We start from the raw sequence: 23,914 nt of genomic DNA on the forward strand, positions 1-23,914 counted from the left end.
ACAGAACTAAATGACATTAGGCCTAAATGACACCAAATAATGCATCTGTGTGAGCTCATTGTGGGCAGGAATGTGTCTGTTTGTTGTATTGTGCTCTCCCAAGCGCTTAGTATAGTGCATTGTGCACCATAAGTGCTCAATAAATACGACTGAATGAGTGAATGCATGAAAGAATGAAATATGTGCTTCCTGCTTACTCCTTGCCCTTTTACTTTTCCTGGAAAGAGTTAGTTTCAAGGAACTTTGAGTATTTTATCACAGGCAAACACTCAAGTTCTCTAATGAGAGTCAGGGGTTTTTATTCTGCCTTACCCTTGTGCGTCTCGCCAAAACAAACCATAACAAAACTCCCTCTGTTTGTCTCCCTTGCTGTCAAAGATCGTTAAAAGCTGGGAGGTAGGGTAGAAGGATGGCCCAGAAAGAGAGAGAGCCAATTTCTAAACAGCTGCTCGAGGCGCTTAGTTCAGTGCATCACACTCATCGGCTCATAAATGCCGGAATTGCTACTATTGCTAGTAATCTGCAGAGCCTGTATCCATTGCCCTGTGACTCCCCCCTGGGGGTCCTGTGCCCAATTTTGAGAAACTCTGGTCTTCAGAAACCAATAATGTTACAACCTCATGTTGCCAGAAGAAAGAAGCCAAGTTATTAGTTAATGATTGTTAGACTGATGAAAATAGTGTCTTAGTCCTCTACTTACTGTGATATTCTTTACAGCAAACTGTCTTTAAAAATCTTCTGGAATGATACCTTCGAAACAGTCTTTAAGGCCATTTAAGCAATTTCTCTGCCTTCAGACAGGACTGCACTTTTATTGTTTTCTCTTGGTATTTAAGTGCTTACTATGTGCTAGCCACCGTACTAAGTGCGGGGTTAGATACAAGATTATCAAGTTGAACACAGTCCCTGTCCCACATGGTGCTCACAGTCTTAATCCTCATTTTACAGATGAGGGAACTGAGGCACAGAGAAGTGAAGTGACTTGCCCGTGATCACACATTAGGCAGGTGGCAGAGCTGGAATTAGAACTCAGGGCCTTCTGATTCCAAGGCCCTTGCTCTCTCCTCTAGGCCACAACTTAAAATGCTCCTTATACGTGGCCATTAAAAGCAGTTCCCCTGAGAATCCCTTCTGGAGTCTAGAAATAACCCACACAGTCAGGTGATGTATTCTCATCAGGGGAGTTGCGAATAAATTCTTTCTTTTGTGGCTCTGAATGAAGACTTTTGAAGAGTCATCCGGTGACTAAGAAAGACAAAATCCAACTCATGCTTAATGAACAACTTCAGTGAAAACCAGAAGCAAAATTTTGACTTGACAGGACTAGTATTCCATGCCGTGTTAATCCCGCTTTGCCCCGTGGGCCCTGGGTTAATGGATTTCCACCGGTGGGGAGGGAGCTTGCACACGGATGCACATTATTGCATCATGCCGCGTGATCTCGTTGTGGGCAGGAATGCGCCTGTCTGTGCTCTCCCGAGCGCTTAGTACAGTGCTTTGCACTAAGTGCTCAATAAGTAGGAATAAATGAATGATGTGTATGATGACATTGGAGACACCTACAGACTAATCGATCAACTCCCAAGGAGGAGCCGTCCCTGACTCCGACACTGGTCATCCTACGCCATTCTCCCAGCCCAGCGAGGATTGATATCAGCCCTGCACCTTTGGCCTGGAGAAGGGCGACTCCAGTCCATTCAATCCCCTGCAGGACAAGGGTTTATGTGCTTTCCCTGGGCCTCAGTTTCCTCATCTGTAAAATGGGGATAAAGCATCTGTTCTCCCTTCTCCTTAGACGGCGAGTCCTGTGTGGGACAGGGACCGTGTCCAACCTAATAATAATAGTAATGGTATTGGTTAAACGTTTACTATGTGCCCAGTACTGTTCTAAGCACTGGGGTAGATACAAGGTTAGGTTGTCCTATGTGGGACTCACAGTCTTAATCCCCCTTTTACAGACGAGGTAACTGAGGCACAGAGAAGTTAAGTGACTTGCCCAAAGTCACACAGCTGACAGGTGGCGGAGCTGGAATTAGAACCCACAACCTCTGACTCCCAAGCTTGTGTGCTTTTGTATCTGCCCCCATCACTGAATTCAGTGCCTGGCACGCAGTAAGTGCTTTAGACTGTGAGCCCACTGTTGAGTAGGGACTGTCTCTATGTGTTGCCAATTTGTACTTCCCAAGCGCTTAGTACAGTGCTCTGCACATAGTAAGTGCTCAATAAATACGATTGATTGATTGAACTAGTACAGCAAGGCCTAGTGGATAGAGCCCAGGTCTGGGAGAACCCACAACCTTCTGACTAAACCCGGCTCCACCACTTGTTCACTGTGGGACCTTGGGCAAGTCACTTCACTTCTGTGGTCCTTACTTTTCATTCAGTTGTATTTAATGAGTGCTTTACTGCGTGCCGAACACTGTACTAAAGGTGAGTACAGTGTAAAAATAAATATCTGTAAAATGGGGATTTAGATGGTGAGCCCCATGTGGGACAGGCACTGCGTCTAACCCGATTTGCTTATATCCACCCCAGCGCTTAGTACAGTGCCTGGCACGAACTAAGCACTTAACAAATACCACCCTTATGAGCACCATTATAATAATTTTGGACCACCATCATATTTCTGTTATTTTTGGACAGAGAAAGGGGAAGAGAGACTAGGGGACGGGGTGATCCTCTGCTCTGGTTTCTCTCATTCATTCATTCAGTTGTATTTACTGAGCATTTGCTGTGCGCAAAACACTGTACTAAGCTCTTGGGAGAGTAAGGTATAACGAGACACATTCCCGTCCACAAAGTGCTGACAGTTTAGAGGGGGAAACAGATGTTAATATAAATAAATAAAGGAAATAAATTACAGATAGGAGGCTCTCTCCCCTTCCGGGCCTCCAGGAGCCGTTCCCGGGCTGTGGTTTGCAGGTGGTTTCCACGGGTTCAGGGCTGTGGTTCCCATGCCCCTCTTTCATGACAGGCCCAACTTGCCTCACAGAGGCACAGGGGGACTTGTGTACTTGGCGGGGGAATCCATGTTCATTCATTCAATCGTATTTATTGAGCACTTACTGTGTGCAGAGCACTGTACTAAGCGCTTGGGAAGTACAAGTTCTGTCCTGCTCGGCTTTGGGGTGGCTTTAGGTGGGGTGGGAGTGGGAGCAGCTGATGCAGTCCAGAGGGATTGTATTGTGGGGTACCCTGGGGGTCCCTCCTTAGCCCAGAGCCCCTCAGCCTCATGAACCCCTGCTGTAATCCCACTCGCTCTCATCAGCATTATTTGTGCTCTTCAATGTTATGCTTGTATCTCAGTGAGTAATTATGAAATGTACTCCTAGATTTTAGTTCTTGAAAACGTGGCAGAGAGATTGATCTTTATACTACCTGAAGGGTTTCATATTCCTCTATACTCCAGTTCAGCTGCTACTTCTGGGGCTTTAAGTTTCTTTTCAAAAAAATTGTAGCAGCATTTTCTACCCCTCATCGTACTTGAAGGGAAAATCTCTTAAGGCCTTACCCTCACCCCTAAAGTGCTGCGTCCAAAATAAGGATCTGCACTTTCACCTCCTGCTATGTAATTTCCAATTTAGGCCTCACGTGGCCAAAAGATTGCTATTTTCCAGTGTTTGGTGTTAACTGATGGGAATAGATTCTGTAAAAGCAGTTGAAGAGCCTACTAGAAAGTTCCAAAGTAAAGCCTACAAAGCCAAATCAATTAAATAATAGCCATCGGTTTCATTTCAGCGCCCCTTGGCTTTGGGAGCGGATATTTGTATGTACTCAGCTACGAAGTATATGAACGGTAAGTTGGGATATACTCTAATTTAAATATTCTTTTCTTTGAATCGGCTAGGGTGTGGGAAAAGTAATCTGTAGGCTGATGTTTTAGATACCATTTTTCCTGGATGTGCTTATTTGTTTTCTCTGCACTTCAGCTGAGAATATTGGAGTTTTTGTGTAATGCAAATGCTTGGTACAGTGCTCTGCCCGTAGTAAGCACTCAATAATACAATTAATTTGAGGGAATCTTATTATAAAGGAGATGTTAGAGCAGCTCCTTATGCTGTTGTTTTAAATGAAAAATATTCTTGGGTAATCCTTAGAATCTCATTTTATGGTAATTGAAAAAGTATTACCAAGGGACCTAATTATATAGAAAAAAAAAACTTCTCAAAAGATAACTGAAAACTTTGAAAAGATAACTTTGATTCATCCGGTGCTTTTTATTAAAAAAAAATGGTTCTCTTGATTTGGGCTGCTTCTTAAAAGTTTAATTGGGCAAGCTATCAATCCTTTTGAGTGTTTCCTTGAATAATTTTGTGTTTAAGAAATTTTTTCTTTTAGTAATGGGATACATTTGAGAAATAGATTACAAGTATCATTCGTATCTTTTTTTTTATTTTAGGCCACAGTGATGTTGTCATGGGTTTGGTTTCTGTTAATTCAGAGGACCTCTACCAAAGGCTCCAATTTTTGCAAAATTGTAAGTATGAAATAACATAAAATGCAAGAAATAAAAGAAAATGTTTGGTAAGCTTCCTGGATGGGGGGAAGGGTTTTTTTTTTTTTTTTTTTGGCTTGGTAAGAACCTCTATTCATTTTTATTATTATTACTATTTTAATGTTGATAATAATAATACAATCATAATAATTATAGTGTTTTTAAAACACTTCCCTCTGCCAAATGCTGGTGTAGGTTCATTGCAGTCAGATGGGACACAGTCCCTGTCCCACATGGGCCTCACAGTCTAAGGGGGAAGGAGAGCAGGGATTTAACCCTTTTTATAAAGAGTAAACTAAAACATAGAGAAGTTCAGTCATTTGAACAACAACCTGACATACCATTTAAAAAAAAAAAATGGTCATGTAGCCGGTAAGAGGCAGAGCCTGAAGTAGAACTCAGGTCTTCTGACCTCCATCCTTTGTTTCTTCTCTGATTCTGGTATTCAGCAAGTTGTTTTCCTTACTTATCTTGTACCTGTATGGGGGAAAACAAACCCTGATTTTATGAGTTTAATTGCATCCAGCAAATAGTAGTACTGGGCAGCAGCATGGCCTAGTAGAAATATTAATTCTATATTCTAATCCCAATTCTAATCCCAATTTTCCACTGGTCTGCTGTGCCACCTTGGTTGTTACCTTATTCTCAGCCTCAGTTTTCTCATCTGTAAAATGGGGATATACTACTCGCTCTACCTACTTTTTAGTCCTGAATGTGAAAGGAACTGTGTCCCTTCTAATCAAGTGCTTAGCAAGCAACATGGTTGGCACACAGTAAGCACTTATGAAAACCAGAATTATTATTTTGAAGTGTAATAAATAGGTTTTTTATGGTATTTGTTAAGTGCTCATCAAGCACTGTTCTGCCCTGTTATCTGTTGGGAGTCAGAAGGACCTGGGTACTAATTCCGGCTCTGCTACTTGTCTGCAGTGTGACCTTGGGGAAGTCACTTCACTTCTCTGGTCCTCAGTTCCCTCATCTGTAAAATGGGGTTTAAGATTGTGAGCCCTATGTGGGACAGGGATTGTGTCCAAACTGATTACCTCATATCTACCCCAGCATTTAGTTCAGTGCCTGGGGCACAGTAAGTGATTAACAAATACCACAAAAAACTCTTACCAGAACTTGAATAATAATAATAATGATAATAGTAATAATAATAATGATAGGTAAGCATTTATTATGTGCCAAGAACTGCACCTGATAACTGTTCTGTTATCAAGTCCTGGGGTAGATGGAAGTTTATCAGTTTGTTCCCAATCTCTGTCCCACATGGGGCTCACAATCTCCATTTTACAGTTGAGGAAACTGAGGCATGGAGAAGTGAAGTGACTTGCCCAGGGTCACACAGCAAGCACTTGACAGAGCTGAGATTAGAACCCAGGTCCTCTGTCTCCCAGGCCTGTGCTCTTTCCACTAGGCCACGCTGCTTCTCTTAGTTTAGTGAGATTTTTGGCCTTAGGGAGCCTGGCTCTGTGACCCGCAACATGGCCCATCGAGGTGATTGCAACAGCACTAGACTGTAAGCTCATTGTGGGCAGGGAATGTGTCTGTTTATTGTTGTACTGTACTCTCCCGAGTGCTTAGTACAGTGCTCTGCACACAGTAAGTACTCAATAAATATGAGTGAGTGAACAGCTGCCCTAGAGCCTCTTGGGTTGTTTTAGTTTGTTCGTTTTTAATGGCATTTGTTCAGCACTTACTATGTGCCAGGTACTGTACTGGTCAAGGGTTCGAATCCTGGCTCCACCACTTATCTGCTGTGTGACCTTGGGCAAGCCACTTAACTTCTCTGTGCCTGTTACATCATCTGTAAAATGGGGATGAAGACTGTGAGCCCCATGTGGGACAACCTGATCACCTTGTATCCCCCCAGCACTTAGAACAGTTCTTTGCACATCGTAAGCACTTAACAAATGCTATTATTATTATTATTATTATTATTATTATTATTATTGTTATTATTATTATTACTAAGCCCTGGGGTAGATGTAACATAATCAGGTTGGACCCAGTCATTGGCCCACATGAGGCTCATGGTTTTAATCCCCATTTTAGGGATGAGGGGTCTGAGACACAGAGAAGTTAAGTGACTTGCCTAGGTTTACACAGAAGACAAGCAGCAGAGCCAGGATTAGAACCTAGATCCTCTTTCCATGAGGCCATGCTGCTTCTCTGGCCTTCATTTTTAGGACTCCATTTCTAGTGATAGGAGTCTTCTGACCATCCTCCTGCCTGACATGGAACCATGGAATCCAAGTATGTATTTCAAAAGCCCCAGTGTGTACACAGCTCAGGCTCTCAAGACTTGGTGCTTAAGGCATTAAACTTGGTTACTAGTGTGCGTGCCTCAAGAAGTCAGGGGACCTGGGTTCTAATCCCGGCCCCACCACTTGTCTGCTGTGTGACTGTGGGCAGGTCACTTCATTTCTCTGCCTTAGTTTCCTTATCTGCAAAATGGGGATTCAGTACCTGTTCTCCCTCCTATTTAGACTTGGAGCCCCCTCTAGCCCTGATTTCTTGTATCTTCCCCAGCGCCTAGTGCAGTTCTTGGCACCTAATAAATGCTTACCAAATATTATTATTATTATTCAAGTTCTGGTAAGAGTTTTTGATGGTATTTGTTAATCACTTACTGTGCCCCAGGCACTGAACTAAATGCCGGGGTAGATACAAGGTAATCAGTTTGGACACAATCCCTGTCCCACATAGGGCTCACAATCTTAAACCCCATTTTACAGATGAGGGAATTGAGGCCCAGAGAAGTGAAGTGTCTTGCCCAAGGTCTCGCAGCAGACAAGTAGCAGAGCCGGAATTAGAACCCAGGTCCTTCTGACTCTCAGGCCTGTGTTCTATCCACTAGGTCACTTTTCGTTTCCCCTCTTTCCGTCCCACCCCTCAACTCTCCACTGCTTTGCCTCGTTGGTGTGGCAACAAGATGGACAGCGAGCCTCACATAGCTGTAATTTTACTTATATATATTGACACCCGTTTACTTGTTTTGTCGTCTGTCTCCCCCTCCTTTTAGACTGTGAGCCCACTGTTGGGTAGGGACTGTCTCTATATGTTGCCAATTTGTACTTCCCAAGCGCTTAGTACAGTGCTCTGCACATAGTAAGCGCTCAAATACGATTGATGATGATGATGATGATGATGATGATGATGATGACAGGGCCCTGATGCAGAACTCTGCCCGCAGGAGTATGTGCAAGTTGTTCCAAAACTCTCTGCTTGCCCCATGGTGATTCTGGGCAACTTTCCATTTTCCCCTTCCACCCTCTACCATTCATTCATTCAGTCATATTTATTGAGCGCTTACTCTGTGCAAGCGGTTGGGAAGTACAAGTTGGCAACATATAGAGACGGTCCCTACCTCTACAGCACTTTCTCGTTACCCAAACATTTGGTTGCCCTTGTGTACGTGGCTTTTTGCTCAGTTGCTGCCTTCTGTTTGTGATTTACCATCCGTCTCTCCTGCTAGATAATAATCCAACAATCAGTGGTGTTTTTTGAGCGCTTACTGTATACAGTACTAAGTACTTAAGAGAGTATAATACAGCGGAGTTGGTAGACACGTTCCCTGCCCACAACAAGTATCTCCTTGATGACAGGAATTGGTTCTACTAATTCTATCATACTCTTCCAAGCACTTAGTACAGTGCTCTGTACAGAATAAGTGCTCAAGATGTACTATTGAATTGATTAATAAGATGAGAAGCAGCGTGGCTCAGTGGAAAAGAGCCCGGGCTTTGGAGTCAGAGGTCATGGGTTCAAATCCCGGCTCTGCCAATTGTCAGCTGTGTGACTTTGGGCAAGTCAATTCACTTCTCTGGGCCTCAGTTCCCTCATCTGTAAAATGAGGATGAAGACTGTGAGCCCCCCGTGGGACAACCTGATCACCTTGTATCCTCCCCAGCGCTTAGAACAGTGCTTTGCACATAGTAAGCGCTTAATAAATGCCATTATTATTATTATTATTGTTATGAGAATGGGAGGAAGATAGGGTCAGTAGAGCTTCCAGGAAGCGTCTGTCAGTCAGGCATATTCCTGGCCAATCAGATGCAAGTCCAGACACCTCTACTTTTGGTTCATTCATTCAATCATAAATATTTATTGAGCGCTTACTGTGTGCAGAACACTGTAAACTAGGCACTTGGGAAGTACAATTTCAGCAATCGAGACAGTCCCTGCCCACAACGGGCTCATAGTGATTTCCCTGGGTCCAGCCAGGATTCTCCAGTTACCAATCCCCATTGTCAGGTTGAAAATGAGGGACGAGGACCCGAGTGGTTAAACGGTGGGTGAGCTCTATGATTCTTTTCTTTCCATCAATCATTTTATGGAGCTTAGTGGGCACAGAGCACTGTACTAAGCTCCTGGGAGAGTACAGTGCGACAGAGTTGGTAGATAATGTTCCCTGCCCAAAGCGAGCTCAGAGTCTAGTTTTACGACTCCATCCTTCCAATTATTGAACACTTCACTTGCCGCAGCCCCAACAATGGTGTGTGTTCCTTTCACAGCTCTTGGAGCAGTGCCGTCTCCATTCGACTGTTATCTCTGCAATCGTGGTCTGAAGACATTGCAAATCCGGATGAAGCAACATTTTCAGAACGGACTGGCAGTTGCTAAGTATCTTGAATCAGATCCCCGGGTGGAAAAAGTCATTTTCCCTGGTAAGAGATAATTGCTAGGCCTCAGATGCTGGTCCAGAAATCCAGCTTCCTTTGCTATTTGTAATTGCTAGGCCTAGCTATTTTCCTGTCTCTTATAGTCAGATGATATGGGCCTAAAGTGTGTTTTTTCAGGGAGAACATTTTTTGATATGTACACTAGCATCCCATCGGTGCGATGTTTTCATTTCCATTCCCTTGATCTTGAACATTGAAATAACTGCTAATCATAGAGAACGGTAGTGTAGCACCCGGGAATGTTCACGATCCATGAATCGTAAATCTGAACACTTTCTGTAGACAGTCCTTAATTCAACCTTGCAGCTAGATTCGAAACACATCAGTTTGTTGAAGTTTTCACTTGGCCACCCACATTTCATCCCCTCAAGCACATTTCCAGGTGAATTGATGGAGTTACTAATAACCCTGTCCCTCAGTCCTCTCATCCCTCCTGCCTTCTGGTGGCTGGCACTAATAATAAATACTAATAATTGTAGTACTTGTTAAATGCTTACTATATGCCAAGCACCGTCCTAAGTGCTGAGGTAGATACAAGTTAATCAGGTTGGACACAGTCCCTGTCCCACATGGCGCTCAAAGTCTTAACCCCCATTTTCCAGATGAGGTAACTGAGGCCCAGAGAAGTGAAGTGACTTGCCCCAGGTGACACAGTAGACGTGTGTTCTTCTGATTCCTAGATCCTTCTGACTCCCAGCCCCATGCTCCAGCCACTAAGCCACGGGAACATTCTTGGGTGCTTCTGAACTGTCTAGCTTCACAATTTATCTCCACCTAAAATGGATCCAATGTCAGAGGCTCTTTCTCTGCACCTCCTTTTAACAGGCCCAGGCAAGTGGGCTAGTACCTATCTGCATGACTGCAGTAATTACGTGGTGCTTTGAGCTTTCGGTTGACTAATCGTTTTCCTCCCGTGGAGACTTAAGCCCGTTGACTTTTCAGTGCATGGCCATTTTAATCCTTGTAAACCCTATCCTTGCAGGGCTGCCTTCTCATCCTCAGCATGAATTGGTTAAACGCCAGTGCACGGGCTGCCCTGGGATGATCACCTTTTATATTAAGGGCAACCTTCAGCATGCTGAGACTTTTCTCAAGAACTTGAAGGTAAATTTCTCTCTCGACTCGTCTCCGTAAAGTAGGAGAGAACCGTGGGTCAGACAGGATGGGCCTCCGGAACACGAAGGTGTACGCCCGGAGCGGGGAACCCACCCCTCCCTCCCGCCAGCCCAGCCCCACACAGATCGTTATTTTGAAAATGGCAGGTCTAACCCCCTCTCCCGACGCATGGCTTGTCTGTGTAGGAGAAACGTCTCTTGCGTGCTGAGAAGCTAGCCAGTCCTGAGCACGAGTAATACTAGAAGTAGCGGTGGGAAGAGTGGAGGTAACGCATCGCAACAACTGCTCATCTCTAGCATTCCGTCCCACCCGCTTGTATTTATTCACTGAAATGTATTATTGCAAAGCACTGTATGGAAGAGTACAATAAAACAACAGACAGACACATTCATGCCCACAATGAGCTCAGAGTCTAGAGGGGGAGACTGAGCACCTACTGTGTCAGAGCACTGTATTCAGTGCTTGAGAGAGTACAATAGAGTTGGTAGACACAATCCCCACCCTCGAGAAATTTATCAGTGCTTGCTGAGGGAATCAAGCCTGGCAGGGTCTAGAGAGTACGAAGGGCGCTGTAAAAGCCACTAACAATAGCATCAATCATCATCATCATCATCAATCGTATTTATTGAGCGCTTACTATGTGCAGAGCACTGTACTAAGCGCTTGGGAAGTACAAATTGGCAACACATGGAGACAGTCCCTACCCAACAGTGGGCTCACAGTCTAAAAGGGGGAGACAGAGAACAAAACCAAACATACCAACAAAATAAAATAAATAGGATAGATATGTACAAGTAAAATAAATAAATAAAAATAGAGTAATAAATATGTACAACCATATATACATATATACAGGTGCTGTGGGGAAGGGAAGGAGGTAAGATGGGGGGATGGAGAGGGTGACGAGGGGGAGAGGAAGGAAGGGGCTTAGTCTGGGAAGGCCTCCCATTCATGCCCACAATGAGCTCAGAGTCTAGAGACGGAGACTGAGTACCTACTGTGTTAGAGCACTGTATTCAGTGCTTGAGAGAACAATAGAGTTGGTAGACACAATTCCCACCCTCGAGAAATTTATCAGTGCTTTCTGGCAGAATCAAGCCTGGCAGGGTCTAGAGAGTACGAAGGGCACTGTAAAAGCCACTAACAATAGCATCAATCCTTCAGGCTCGAGGCCCATCCAACAGAGGAGACTCCAAAGGGGGTTATACTGACCTCCATGTCCCATACGATACTGGGGGACGAATTCAGGAAGGTAGATTTGGAATATGCTTTGAACCCTTGGAGAAAAGCTTTGGGTTTCCGAGAGCACTTCTGCCAGTTGGTTAAAAGCGGTGCCTAGTGAAATCAGTTGGAATTATGCAGATCTTGTGTAAGCTCACAGAAACTCCTAACTTTTTATTTCAAAAAATGCCTGGAATACCTCTACTAATGGGGGATGTGAAGAGCATACTAGCTGTTCCATACATGTCAACAGCCAATAACAGAGGTGGAAAGAGATCAAGATAACTAGGTTAGAAGGAGATGCTTCATTAGGAAGGGAAGCAGCATAGGCTAGTAGGTAAAGCATGTGCTTGGGAGTCAGAGGGCCTTTCATTCATTTATTCATTCATTCGTATTTTATTGAGCACTTAGTGTGTGCAGAGCACTGTACTAAGCTCTGGGGAGAGTACAGTACAACAATAAGCAGACACATTCCCTGCACTTGCCAGCAGTGTGACCTTAACATCTCTGTTCCTCATTTTCCTCCTCTGTAAAATGGGGATTCATACTTCCTTCATACTTAACTGTCACACCTGATTAACTTGCATCTACCGAAGTGCTTAGAACAGCTCTTGACATATACTAAGTGCTTAACAAATACCATACCAAAAAAAAAAAAGAGTAGGAAGGAGATTTTTCTTTTCAAGAACCACTCAAACCCTCTAGACTGCCCTTTGAAGGCAGGGAATGTGTCTGTTTATTGTTCATACGTTCAATCAATTGTATTTATTGAGCGCTTACTGTGTGCAGAGCACTACACTAAGTACTTATTGTTATATTGTATTCTCCCAAGTGCTTAGTACAGTACTCTGCACACAGTAAATGCTTAATAAATGCAATTGACTGATCCTTTAGCTCCAAACAGCTGTTTAGATCCGCCCACTTCTGATAACTGAGACCAACACTACTGATGTATCATACATCTTCGTACACTTTCAATCAATGACATTAATTGAACCCCTCCTGATTGCTAGGCACTGTAGTCAGTGCTTCAGAGAGTACAACAAGAGCTAGATACATCTTTCCTGCCCTCATGGAGTTTACAGGCTAATGGATTCACAAAGCTTCGATGGGAGAACAGCTTTTTTTGCTTTCCCACATGAAAGATTTCTTAACTTATTTGAAAAAAATATCACAACACTTCCACTCAGTAAATTCCAGTCCAATCCCATCTTCGACTTTTCCTCATTCTTTAAAAATAATAATAATGATGATGGCATTTAAGTGTTTACTATATGCCAAGCACTATTCTAAACTCTGGGATAGATATAAGGTTATCAGGTTAACGGTCTTAACAGTCTGGGGCTAACGGTCTTAATCTCCATTTTATAGATGAGGTAACTGAGGCACAGAGAAGTTAAGTGACTTGCCCAAAGTCACACAGCAAACAAATGACAGAGCCGGGATTAGGACCCACGACCTCCGACTCCCAAGCCTGTGCTCTTTCCACTAAACCAGGCTGCTTCTCTATGGCATTTGTTAAGCATTTACTGTATGCCAGGCACTGAATTAAGCACTGGGGTAGATACAAGCTAATAAGGTTGGACCCAGTCCATATCTCAGGTGGGGCTCACAGTTGTAATCCCCATTTTACAGATGAGGTACCTGAGGCACAGAGAAGTGAAGTGACTTGCCCAGGGTCACACAGCAGACAAGTGGCGAGTTGGGATTAGAACCACGTCTTTCTGATTCCCAGGCCTGAGCGCTATCCGTTAAGCCACAGTGCTTCACCTCTGTTTGGAGAGGCAATTTTAATAAGATTTCGAAGGAGGGGAGAGTGATGTCTTTAGTTTGTTTGACTGAAAATGACTCCCTTGGACAACTCTCTATTTTCTTGACAATTGTATGCGATTTCCGGTTCACGGGGAGATCTCACTGCTGATTTTGTCTCTCCTAGCTTTTCTCACTGGCTGAGAGCCTCGGGGGATATGAAAGTCTTGCTGAGCTTCCGTAAGTCATTGTACATTTTACTTTTCATTGGGAAAGGTCACAATGTTAGGGGAGCTTGGGTTTTGTGGTTGCCTAGAAGAAGGATACTGTTAACTTCAAATCCTTTGTCCTGGGATCTATCACATATTTTAAAGGTTAAAATGTTTGTTTAACTTGTAAAAAGTCTCCTGTGGGATGACCACCTCCATGGTGGTCATTGGCACTAACCTTGCTGGGTAGGGTAGACATCCGTAGCAAGATGGCATCTCCTCCTGCCACCTCAGGCTGGCAGGGGGTAGAGGGAGCTGAGGAAGAGGATGCTGCTGCTACTATTTTCCTGGTCCTCATCCACACTGGGGTTGGATGGGAGAGGTTGCCCACCCCAGAGCTCAGGAGAAGGAGCCATTCACCTGTCTCCCCCTTTCCTGATTCATTCATTCATTCATTCAGTCGTGTTTATTGCGCGCTTCCTGAGTGCAGAGCACTGTACTAAGCGCTTGGGAAGTACAAGTTGGCAGCATATAGAGACGGTCCCTACCCACCAAAGGAGCCTAGGGGATCCACGGGGCTGGTCAGGGGTCGGAACCCTAGTGCCAAGGCCACCCGCGTGCTGTTGCTTTTGGGTCAGGAAACCCAGCGAGTTGCGGAGGGCGGATTCTGGCCTGAAAGCAGGTGCATCATCATCAATCGTATTTATTGAGCGCTTACTGTGTGCAGAGCACTGTACTAAGCGCTAAGCTACTAAGGTGCAGTGCTGGAGCAGTTCCCTGAAGTGCCTGCTGCCCCCGTGGCTCTAGATCCCTGGCCCATCCTATCCCCAGGGGATCTTCATTTTCCCTAGGTGGATTGAGGAGGGGTGAGGCAGGCGTGAGAAGGACCTCTTCTGCCCACCTTCAGTACCTGGTAAGGACAGGGGGCCACTGAACGAGGAGGAGGAGGAGCGGAGTAAATGTAACTTTTACTTCCTCTTTGCCCCCTCTTTCAGTCAATCAGTTATATTTCTTAAAGCACTTGCAGTGGGCAGAGCACTGTACTGAAAACTTGATAGTGCAATATGAAAGAGTTGGCGATAAGAAGTTTGGTACGTGGTAATAAAAATAATGATGATGATGGTATTTGTTAAGCGCTTACTATGTGTCAAGCACTGTTATAAGTGCTGGGGTAGATACAAGCTAATCAGGTTGGACACAGTCCCTGTCCCTCATGGGGATTTATTTATTTATGATTATTATTTATTATTAAGTCATAAGTGCTACTGTATGTAGAACACTGTACTTAGCATTTGGGAAAGTACAATTCAACCAAGTTGGTAGGCACAATCAATCAATCGTATTTATTGAGCGCTTACTGTGTGCAGAGCACTGTACTAAGTGCTTGGGAAGTACAAGTTGGCAACATACCACACAAGTTGGCAGAATCCCCGCCTACAGCAGCATGGACTACTGGAAAGAGCATGGGCCTGGGAATCGGAGGTTGTGGGTTCTAATCCCAGCACTGCCACATGTCTGCTGTGTGACCGTGGGCAAGTCACTTAACTTCTGAGCCTGTTACCTCTTCTGTATTATTCTATTTATTTTACTTGTACATATTTACTATTCTATTTATTTTATTTTTTTAATATGTTTTGCTTTGTTGTCTGTCTACCCCCTTCTAGACTGTGAGCCTGCTGTTGGGTAGGGACCGTCTGTATATGTTGCCAAGTTGTACTTCCCAAGCGCTTAGTACAGTGCTGTGCACACAGTAAGCGCTTAATAAATACAATTGAATGAATGAATGAATCTGTAAAATGGGGATCAAGATTGGGAGCCCCATGAGGGACATGGACTTTGTCCAACCTGATTACCATGTGTCTGCTCCAGTGCTTAGAACAATGCTTGGCACACAGTAAGCACTTAACAAATACTACAATAATAATAATTATTATTATTATTATTACTACCAGGGGAGACAGACCTTAAAATAGATCATGAATAGGTCCAATATAAACAGATCAACAAAATCCTTTTCATTCATTGTCATATTTATTAAATGCTTACTGTGTGCAGAGCATTGTATTAAGCTCTTGGGAAAGTAGAACAGTGCTTTGCACATAGTAAGCGCTTAACAAATACCATTATTATTATTACAGTGCAACAGTAAACATTGACATTCCCTGCCCACAACGAGCCCTCAGTATAGAGAGAGGGAGACAGACATCGATACAAATAAATAAAATTACAGATATATACATAAGTGCTTTGGGGCTCGGGGACGTGGGGGGAAATCAAAGGGAGCAGCAAGTCAGGGTGATGCAGAAGGGAGTTCACACTCTAAGGGAAAGGGAGAATGGGTATTTTATCCCCATTTTATAGATGAGGACACTGAAACACAGAGACATGAAGTGATTTGTAGACTCAATAAATTAAAAGCATCATTAGCCTGTGTCTGGTGTGCCCTGAAGTCCTCCCAGTCACTACTATTGCAAATCAATCACCCCCAGTAGTGTTGAACATTAACATTTTTTAAAGTTTTCTAGGTGGTCAGTTCCTGTATATAGGCTTCATTATGCATTTTGGAAAGAAATAATTTAGGAGCAAAGTAATGCAAGTTTTTCTTACCATGAGGTTCTTGAAGAAAATAACTCTCATTATAGGAGAACTGAGTAGACAAAGGTTTGTGAAATGCTCTATCCCGGAAGTGACACTCAGACCAGACAGTGCTCGTGAGGGATGAGTGATGTGATATGGGGAGAAGCATTTAATTCTGGATTTGGATAGTAGTGTCACTGTAAAGGGTTTATACTTCTTTCCCCTACTCTTCAAAATGGACCCAAGGATCAAGTTAACAAATGCAAAGAGAAAATCAAAACAATTATTTACAGTTTGTGTCTTATGACCACCGTAGATGGTTTTCATAAATCTTCGCTTATCATAATAATTGATATTTTTAAGTGCTTACCATATGCCAAGCAATCTGCCCCTTATGCGGTAGGTAGTACAGTGCCAAGTGCTTAGTACAGTGCTTTGCACACACTCAGTAAATACGATTGAATTGATTGAAAATCACATTGGACACAGACCCTTTGCCATATAGGGCTCGCAGTCTACGGTGGACAGAGAACCGCTATTTTATCTCCATTTTACAGATAAGGAAACCGAGGCACAAAAAAGATAAGTGACTTGTCTAAGGTCACAAAGTAGGCAAGTGGCAGAACTAAGATTAGAACCCAAGTCTTTCATTCATTCATTCATTCAATCGTATTTATTGAGCTCTTACTGTGTGCAGAGCACTATACTGAGCGCTTGGGAAGGACAAGTTGGCAACATATAGAGAGAGTCCCTACCCAGCAGTGGGCTCACAGTCTAGAAGGGGGAGACAGAGAACAAAACAAAACATATTAGCAAAATAAAATAAATAGAATAAATATGTACAAATAAAATAGAGTAATAAATACATATATACATATATATATAGGTGTGTGGGGAGGGGAAAGTCTTCTGGATCTCAGTCCTTTCTGTATTTGGTCACGTCGACTTGGTGTTTACCTGTTAAACAATCTGAATACACAAGAGGGCACACTTACTATGTGAAATTCATTCGTTTTTTGGAGCCCAAGAAAGCTCAAGAATTTGCTGTCCTTCATCAGTTTAAATAGAAATGAGTCTCTTGCCCTAAGCTTATCCACTTGGCTGTGTACCCCTTAAGCACTTGAATATTCACCCCAGCCCTGCAGCGCTTACGTAAACTTTCATAAGTGAGAAGCAGCATGAGAGTGGAAAAGAGCACAGGCCTGGGACTCAGAAACCTGGATTCTAATCCTGGCTCTGCTGCTTGTCTGTTATGGGATCTTGGGCAAGTCACTTTACTTCTCTGTGCCTCAGTTACCGTATCTGTAAAGTGCAGACTAAGACTGTGAGCCCTATGTGGGACATGAACTGTGTCCAATCTGATTAACTTGTATCTACCTCAGTGCTCACTACAGTTCTTGGCATATAGTAAGCACCTAACAAATACCATATTTTAAAAAATCATATGCTTTATTATTTCATTCAGTTCAGTCGTATTTATTGAGCACTTACTATGTGCAGAGCACTGGGGAGCATACAACACTAAAAAGGACAACATTCCTCATTCCTGTAGTCCAATATCATTGTACCCTGTAGATGCAAGCTCCTTCTGGGCAGGGATTGCACCTACCAACTCTCTTGAAATGCCAAGCGCTCAGTGCAGTGCTTTGCGTGCAGTAAACACTCAATAATTGAGGGATTGATTGGTTGAAGGCTTCTGTGGAGTTTTTTCCCATCCCTGGCTTCCTCTCTTGCCTCGGCTGCTCTCGATGCAGAGGGCCAGAGAGAACAGGGTCAGAGGCTGTAGCTGGGCTAGAAAAACTGAACAGATTTGTGGTGATATTGCTTCAGTTGTGGGTGTAGTAGGAGTAGCAAGAGTAGTAGGACTAATGGCAATTTACTGAACACCCACTGGGTGCATTGTACTGTATATATCCTATGGCACCTCACTGATTTCTTGCACAGCCCAGCGTGCACTATTGCTTGTCCCCAATTTCGCTTATCTCGTCACTCACCCTTTCCTATGTCCTCTTTCTAGCCTGGAACTCCCTCGCCCTCCATATACGCTAGACCACCACTCTCCCAGCCCTCAGAGCATCACTGAGACCACATCTCCTCCAAGAGGCCTTCCCCAACTAAACCTTCTTTTCCCCAGCTCCCTCTCCCTTCTGCTTCATCTACGCACTTGGATCTGTCACCTTGGAGCCTTTATTTGCCCCACCCTCAACCCCATAGCACTTACATACACATCTGTAAATTCTATATTGTAAATTGCTTATTTATATTTACATCTCTAGGCCGTTAGCTCACTGTGGCAGGGACCACGTCTGCTAACTCTCATAATGTACTCTCCCAAGAGCTTAGCATGGCTCTCTGCACATAATAAGCGTTCAATAAATACCATTGATTGGTTGATATTTAGCACTTGATTTTAGAGCATAAATTGATTTTTCGGGTTTAAAAATATGAGCAGTTCACCTGTGATGTAGGGGTAGCATTCTTGAGAAACCCCAGCTTAAGGAAATATTACAGTGTACTCACTGTGTCCGATGCTGCTCCGTGAAAACGTTTCTTCCAACCCTGCGGCATTTTGACTCCAAACAAACTTCCCACCCTGTGGCAAATATGATTGGGCAACCTTTTTGTGTGCCCAGTGTGACCCGGGGCTGTGTATCCCACATTGACCTTTTCAGTCACACATGCACTCATAGGTGAGCTTCATTGTCTGTGGTGCTTTCTTCAATTATGAAGGAAGGATAGGTGTGTGTGTGTGTGTGTGCATACACACATAGAGAGGTGATAAGGGAGTGTGTGTGTGTGTGTGTGTGTGTGTGTGTGTGTGTGTGTTTGTGTGTGTATACTGTTGGAAATGTGATGTTCCAAGTAGTCCGTTCACCCCAGTGGGGTACGAGTGACAAACAGCCCCGATCCCATCTCCCACTGCAGACCTTTATTACAGCTTCAAACAATCACACTCACAGGGAATGTAACAGTTAACAGCAACGTCCTGTTCACTCGGTTTGCTTGAGCAGGAACTCCTGATAAGATGTCTTATTTATAGGAACTTCTTGCTCAATATTGACAAGAGGTAGTCCTTGGTCAAAATGGAGTCACTTAGGCCAAGTCCTTGAGCAAAATGGAGTCATCTAGGCTAACAGTTCCTAACAATACAAAGAGGTAATAATGTGTGTGAATACGCGCATAAACATATATGTGCACACACACCCTACTACCATATATATGCATGTGGATTAATAGGGTGGAGGAGATATAAATTTAATATTTGTAATTGTCTAACAGTGGCCAAGCCAAAATAACTAGGGAAAATGAGTGCAAAAGCAGAACTGAGTGTTTAAGTGAGCTAGGTGGGGATAATTATCAGTTTTGGGGGTTGGTTTTGTTGTGTTTTTTTTGTAAAGTTAGCATTAAATTTCAGATTTTATTTTTATGATTAACATACTATCCTCACCTGTACGGCCCATGTTTCTTCAGGAAAATTACTTGTCTCTGGCATTGAATTCATTCATTCAATCGTATTTATTGAGCGCTTACTGTGTGCAGAGCACTGCACCAAGCGCTTGGGAAGTACAAGTTGGCAACATATAGAGATGGTCCCTACCCAACAATGGGCTCACAGTCTAGAAGGGGGAGACAGACAACAAAACAAAACATGTGGACAGGTGTCAAGTCAGAACAAATAAGAATTAAAGCTAGATGCACATCATTAACAAAATAGAATAGTAAATATGTACAAGTAAAATAGAGTAATAAATCTGTACAAACATATATACAGGTGCTGTGGGGAGGGGAAGGAGGGAGGGCGGGGGGGATAGGGAGGTGAGTGCTTAGCATCGGCTCTCTGGGCCCGTCCATAGCAACATTAAGGGAATCTTGCGTAATTAAGCGTATTGGATTCCTGCATCGCTCCAAATCAATCAACCAATGGTATTTATTGAGCACTTTCTGTGTGTAGAGCAATGTACTCAGCACTTAGGACTTTTAGACTGTGAGCCCACTGTTGGGTAGGGACTGTCTCTATATGTTGCCAATTTGTACTTCCCAAGCGCTTAGTACAGTGCTCTGCACATAGTAAGCGCTCAATAAATACGATTGATGATGATACAGCGCAACATTCATTCATTCATTTTACTTGTACATATTTACTTGTAGTTATCTACCCCAGCGCTTAGTATAGTGGCTGGCACATAGTAAGCACTTAACCAATGCCACAGATAATATTATTTTTACTATCTGTGGGGGAGAAGATCCTTTTAGGGGCAGGGAGTGGCATCAAGGAAGTGTAATCGTCATTAATCCACCCATTGCTTCCCCAGGGCGATCATGACTCATGCCTCCGTTCCTAAAGAGGACAGAGATGCCCTAGGAATCAGTGAGACGCTCATCCGCCTGTCTGTGGGCTTGGAGGATTCTGAAGATTTACTGGAAGATCTAGATCAAGCCTTGAAGGCAGCGGTAAGTTAAATGAGATCCTCGACCTTCCCATGCGTGATTTCCACTGCTCCCCACTGGGAATGATTTCAGTAAATGAAATCAGTGGACCGGTCGATGGTCAGGTGTCAAGTACTTAGAAATCAGTGTAATAATGATGGCGTTTGTTAAGTGATTGCTGTGTGTCAAGCACTGTTCTAAGTGCTGGGGTAGATACAAGCTAATCAGATTGGACACATTCCTGTCCCAGGTGGGGCTCATAGTCTTAATCCCCATTTTCCAGATGAGGTTGCTGAGGCACAGAAAAGTGCAGTGACTAGCCCGAGGTCATCTGGGGATGACAAATTGAGAGCAGTGGGTACTGCCGCCCTTCCCTGCATCCCAGGGGTGGGAATCCTAGGGACGGGAGCCTGCCCTTCGTCATCATCATCAGTATATTTATTGAGTGCTTAATAATAATGATGGCATTTGTTAAGTGCTTACTATGTGCAAAGCACTGTTCTAAGCTCAGGGGGAAATACAAGGTGATCAAGTTGTCCCACTGTGGGGCTCACAGTCTTAATCCCCATTTTACAGATGAGGTAACTGAGGCTCAGAGAAGTGAAGTGATTTGCCCACGGTCACCCAGCAGACATGTGGCGGAGCCAGGTTTAGAACCCATGACCTGACTCGCAAGCCCATGCTCTTTCCACTGAACCACGCTGCTTCTATGTGCAGAGTGCTGTATTTAGCACTCGGGAGAGCATGTTTGAAAGAAGTGGGGAAGAAGCCGTCAGAGTAAACAGCCGAGAAGCAGTGTGAACTAGAGGATAGAGTGTGGACCTGGGTGTCAGAAGGACCTAGGTTGTAATCCCGGCCCCGCCACTTGTCTGCTGTGTGACCTGGGGCAAGACACTTAATTTCTCTGGGCCTCGGTTACCTCATCTGTAAAATGGGGATTAAGACTGCGAGTCCCATTGTAGAACAGGGAGTGTGTCCAACCTAATTAAAGTCTATCTGCCCTAACACTTTATACACTGCCTGACACAGAGTAAGGGCTTAATAGATACCACTAAAAAAAAAAAAGTTGAAGACAGCAGTCATTTACCCTGTCCACAGTCTAGAGGGGGAGACAGACATTAATAATAATAATAATAATAATAATAATAATGGCATTTGTTAAGCGCTTACTACGTGCAAAGCACTGTTCTAAGCGCTGGGGGAATGCGATGTGATCAAGTTGTCCCACGTAGGGCTCACAGTCTTAATCCCCATTTTTACAGATGGGGTAACTGAGGCTCAGAGAAGTTAAGTGACTTGCCCAAGGTTACACAGCAGACTTGTGGTGGAGTCGGAATTCGAACCCATGACCTCTGACTCCAAAGCCCGGGCTCTTCCCACTGAGCCACGCTGCTTCTCTATATTCAGTAATTACATTACTGAAATTGCCCCGAGGTTTTTGCTCTTCCCCTTGATTTAGGACACCTGGACCCAAAGGTTTTCAAGCAATATAGCTTCTGTGACCTTTTTAATAATAATAATAATAATAATAATGATGGCATTTATTAAGCACTTACTATGTGCAAAGCACTGTTCTAAGCGCTGGGGAGATTACAAGGTGATCAGGTTGTCCCACGGGGGGCTCACAGTCTTCATCCCCATTTTTCCAGATGAGGTAACTGAGGCCCAGAGAAGTGACTTGCCCAAAGTCACACAGCTGACAACTGGCGGAGCCGGGATTTGAACCCACAACCTCTGACTCCAAAGCCGGGGCTCTTTCCACTGAGCCACGCTGCTTCTCTTTTTAGCAATACACTCCCAAGTAGGCCAGATTGTACAGCTATTTGGATACCTGCTTTTATGAAAAACATAGTTTCTGCTCCCCAGTTTTCTTCTAGCCAATGTCCTCAGGCTCACTGTCCCTTTTTGTACCCGCCACCTTTCCCGACTTCCCTTGGGGTGGAGGGAAAAAGTGGGGAAAGGGGTCATCCAGTTGGAGTGATGGGGAGTGCTGGGAAGCAGAAGTTAAAGGAAATGGGCGAGGAAGAAGGGAGATAATTAGCGAACTCCTCTGTCGTTGTAGAATATTTTAGGTAGTTTGAAATACTCGGCCTGCAGTCACAGCCTAACTTTATTCTGTGTTAATCTAGCACCCTCAGTATACTAATCGGAACTAGGATTTGGGAACCTGTAATTTAAAGCTGATTCCTGCAAAGCTCAAATGTCCAGAAGATTGTTGAGAAGACCCGAAATGAGCATCGAAGGATTTGCATTCAAGATGTACAATGGTTCTGTTCACTCTCAGACCCCTCACTACCTTCCATGTCTCTAATCTTTAATGACTCAAATTCACTGTTCAAAATTCTTATTTACCTGGTATTTTGGATTTTCAGATCAACTGTCAGTTGGGTAGCGGGTTATGCATTTGTTTATTGGAGGCGAAGGAATAACCTCCTCCGTAGCATTTTGTTCATTTTTCAAGCCGTGTGATTCATTTTTTTGACATTTACATGTTATTCCGGCATGAAGGTAATTTGATAGTCTTTGAAGTAATTTGGATTTTAGAATAACCTTTCTTTAGACTTAAATGTATCACTCAGAGCAGCTAAGTATATTTCACTCTCATAAAATTAAACCAAAAATCAAATACTTGAATTAAATACTGTGATACAAGCAGTTTTCAGTGGCATTTCTAAAAATAAAAATGTATTTTTATTAACAAACATTCTTAGCAAGTGTACCTCGTTTTGTATTCGTTGCCCTGTTGTGTGTAGCAGTAGAGATAAAATGTTGTCATTTGTCTTGATCATCAGGAAGTTACATTATTAAGATTTTGTTCATCTGCACTCTCCATAAAATAGCATTTTCCATAAAATCAATTGAGTTGAGAATTCAACTCTTAGGAAGGGAGGGGAGTTGATAAACATTAGCCTCAATCTACAAGGTTGGAGGGAGAGTGTCATTGCATGGGAGGTGACTGAGATATCCCCTGCCTGTTCTCTTTTCCTTAGGACTTATTGATCAATCAATCATATTTATTGAGTGCTTACTGTAGGCAGAGCACTATACTAAGCTCTTGGAAGAGTGCAGTTTAACAAAATTGGTAGAAACATTCCTTGTCCACAATGGGCTTATGGTCTAGAAGAGGAGATAGACATTAATATTAATAAATTATGGTTATGTATGTAAGAGAAAGTGACTTGTCCAAGGTCACACAGCAGACACATGGCAGAGTCGGGATTAGAGAAGCAGCATGGCTCAGTGGAAAGAGCACGGGCTTTGGAGTCAGAGGTCATGGGTTCAAATTCTGGCTCCGTCAATCAATTAATCGCATTTATTGAGCGCTTACTGTGTGCAGAGCACTGTACTAAGCGCTTGGGAAGTACAAGTTGGCAACATATAGAGACAGTCCTTACCCAACAGTGGGCTCACAGTCTAGAAGGGGGAGACAG

The 23,914-nt window shown here is 43.6% G+C and overlaps 1 protein-coding gene across 1 annotated transcript in view; it reads left to right on the forward strand.

The window, feature by feature from the left end:
* The window catches only part of CTH (cystathionine gamma-lyase), a 43,082-nt gene extending 19,947 nt beyond the window's left edge, over nucleotides 1-23,135 (forward strand). Inside the window, exons 6-12 of the mRNA XM_038745942.1 lie at nucleotides 3,739-3,796; nucleotides 4,400-4,477; nucleotides 9,016-9,168; nucleotides 10,166-10,287; nucleotides 13,457-13,509; nucleotides 20,369-20,507; nucleotides 22,613-23,135. Of these exons, the coding sequence (XP_038601870.1) occupies nucleotides 3,739-3,796; nucleotides 4,400-4,477; nucleotides 9,016-9,168; nucleotides 10,166-10,287; nucleotides 13,457-13,509; nucleotides 20,369-20,507; nucleotides 22,613-22,639 (630 nt within the window). The 3' untranslated portion in view covers nucleotides 22,640-23,135. The remainder of the gene's footprint in view (nucleotides 1-3,738; nucleotides 3,797-4,399; nucleotides 4,478-9,015; nucleotides 9,169-10,165; nucleotides 10,288-13,456; nucleotides 13,510-20,368; nucleotides 20,508-22,612) is intronic.
* The last annotated feature ends 779 nt before the right edge of the window (nucleotides 23,136-23,914 follow it).

The sequence above is a fragment of the Tachyglossus aculeatus genome, chromosome 4 (genome assembly GCF_015852505.1).
Source record: "Tachyglossus aculeatus isolate mTacAcu1 chromosome 4, mTacAcu1.pri, whole genome shotgun sequence".
NCBI classification, from domain to species: Eukaryota; Metazoa; Chordata; class Mammalia; order Monotremata; family Tachyglossidae; genus Tachyglossus; species Tachyglossus aculeatus.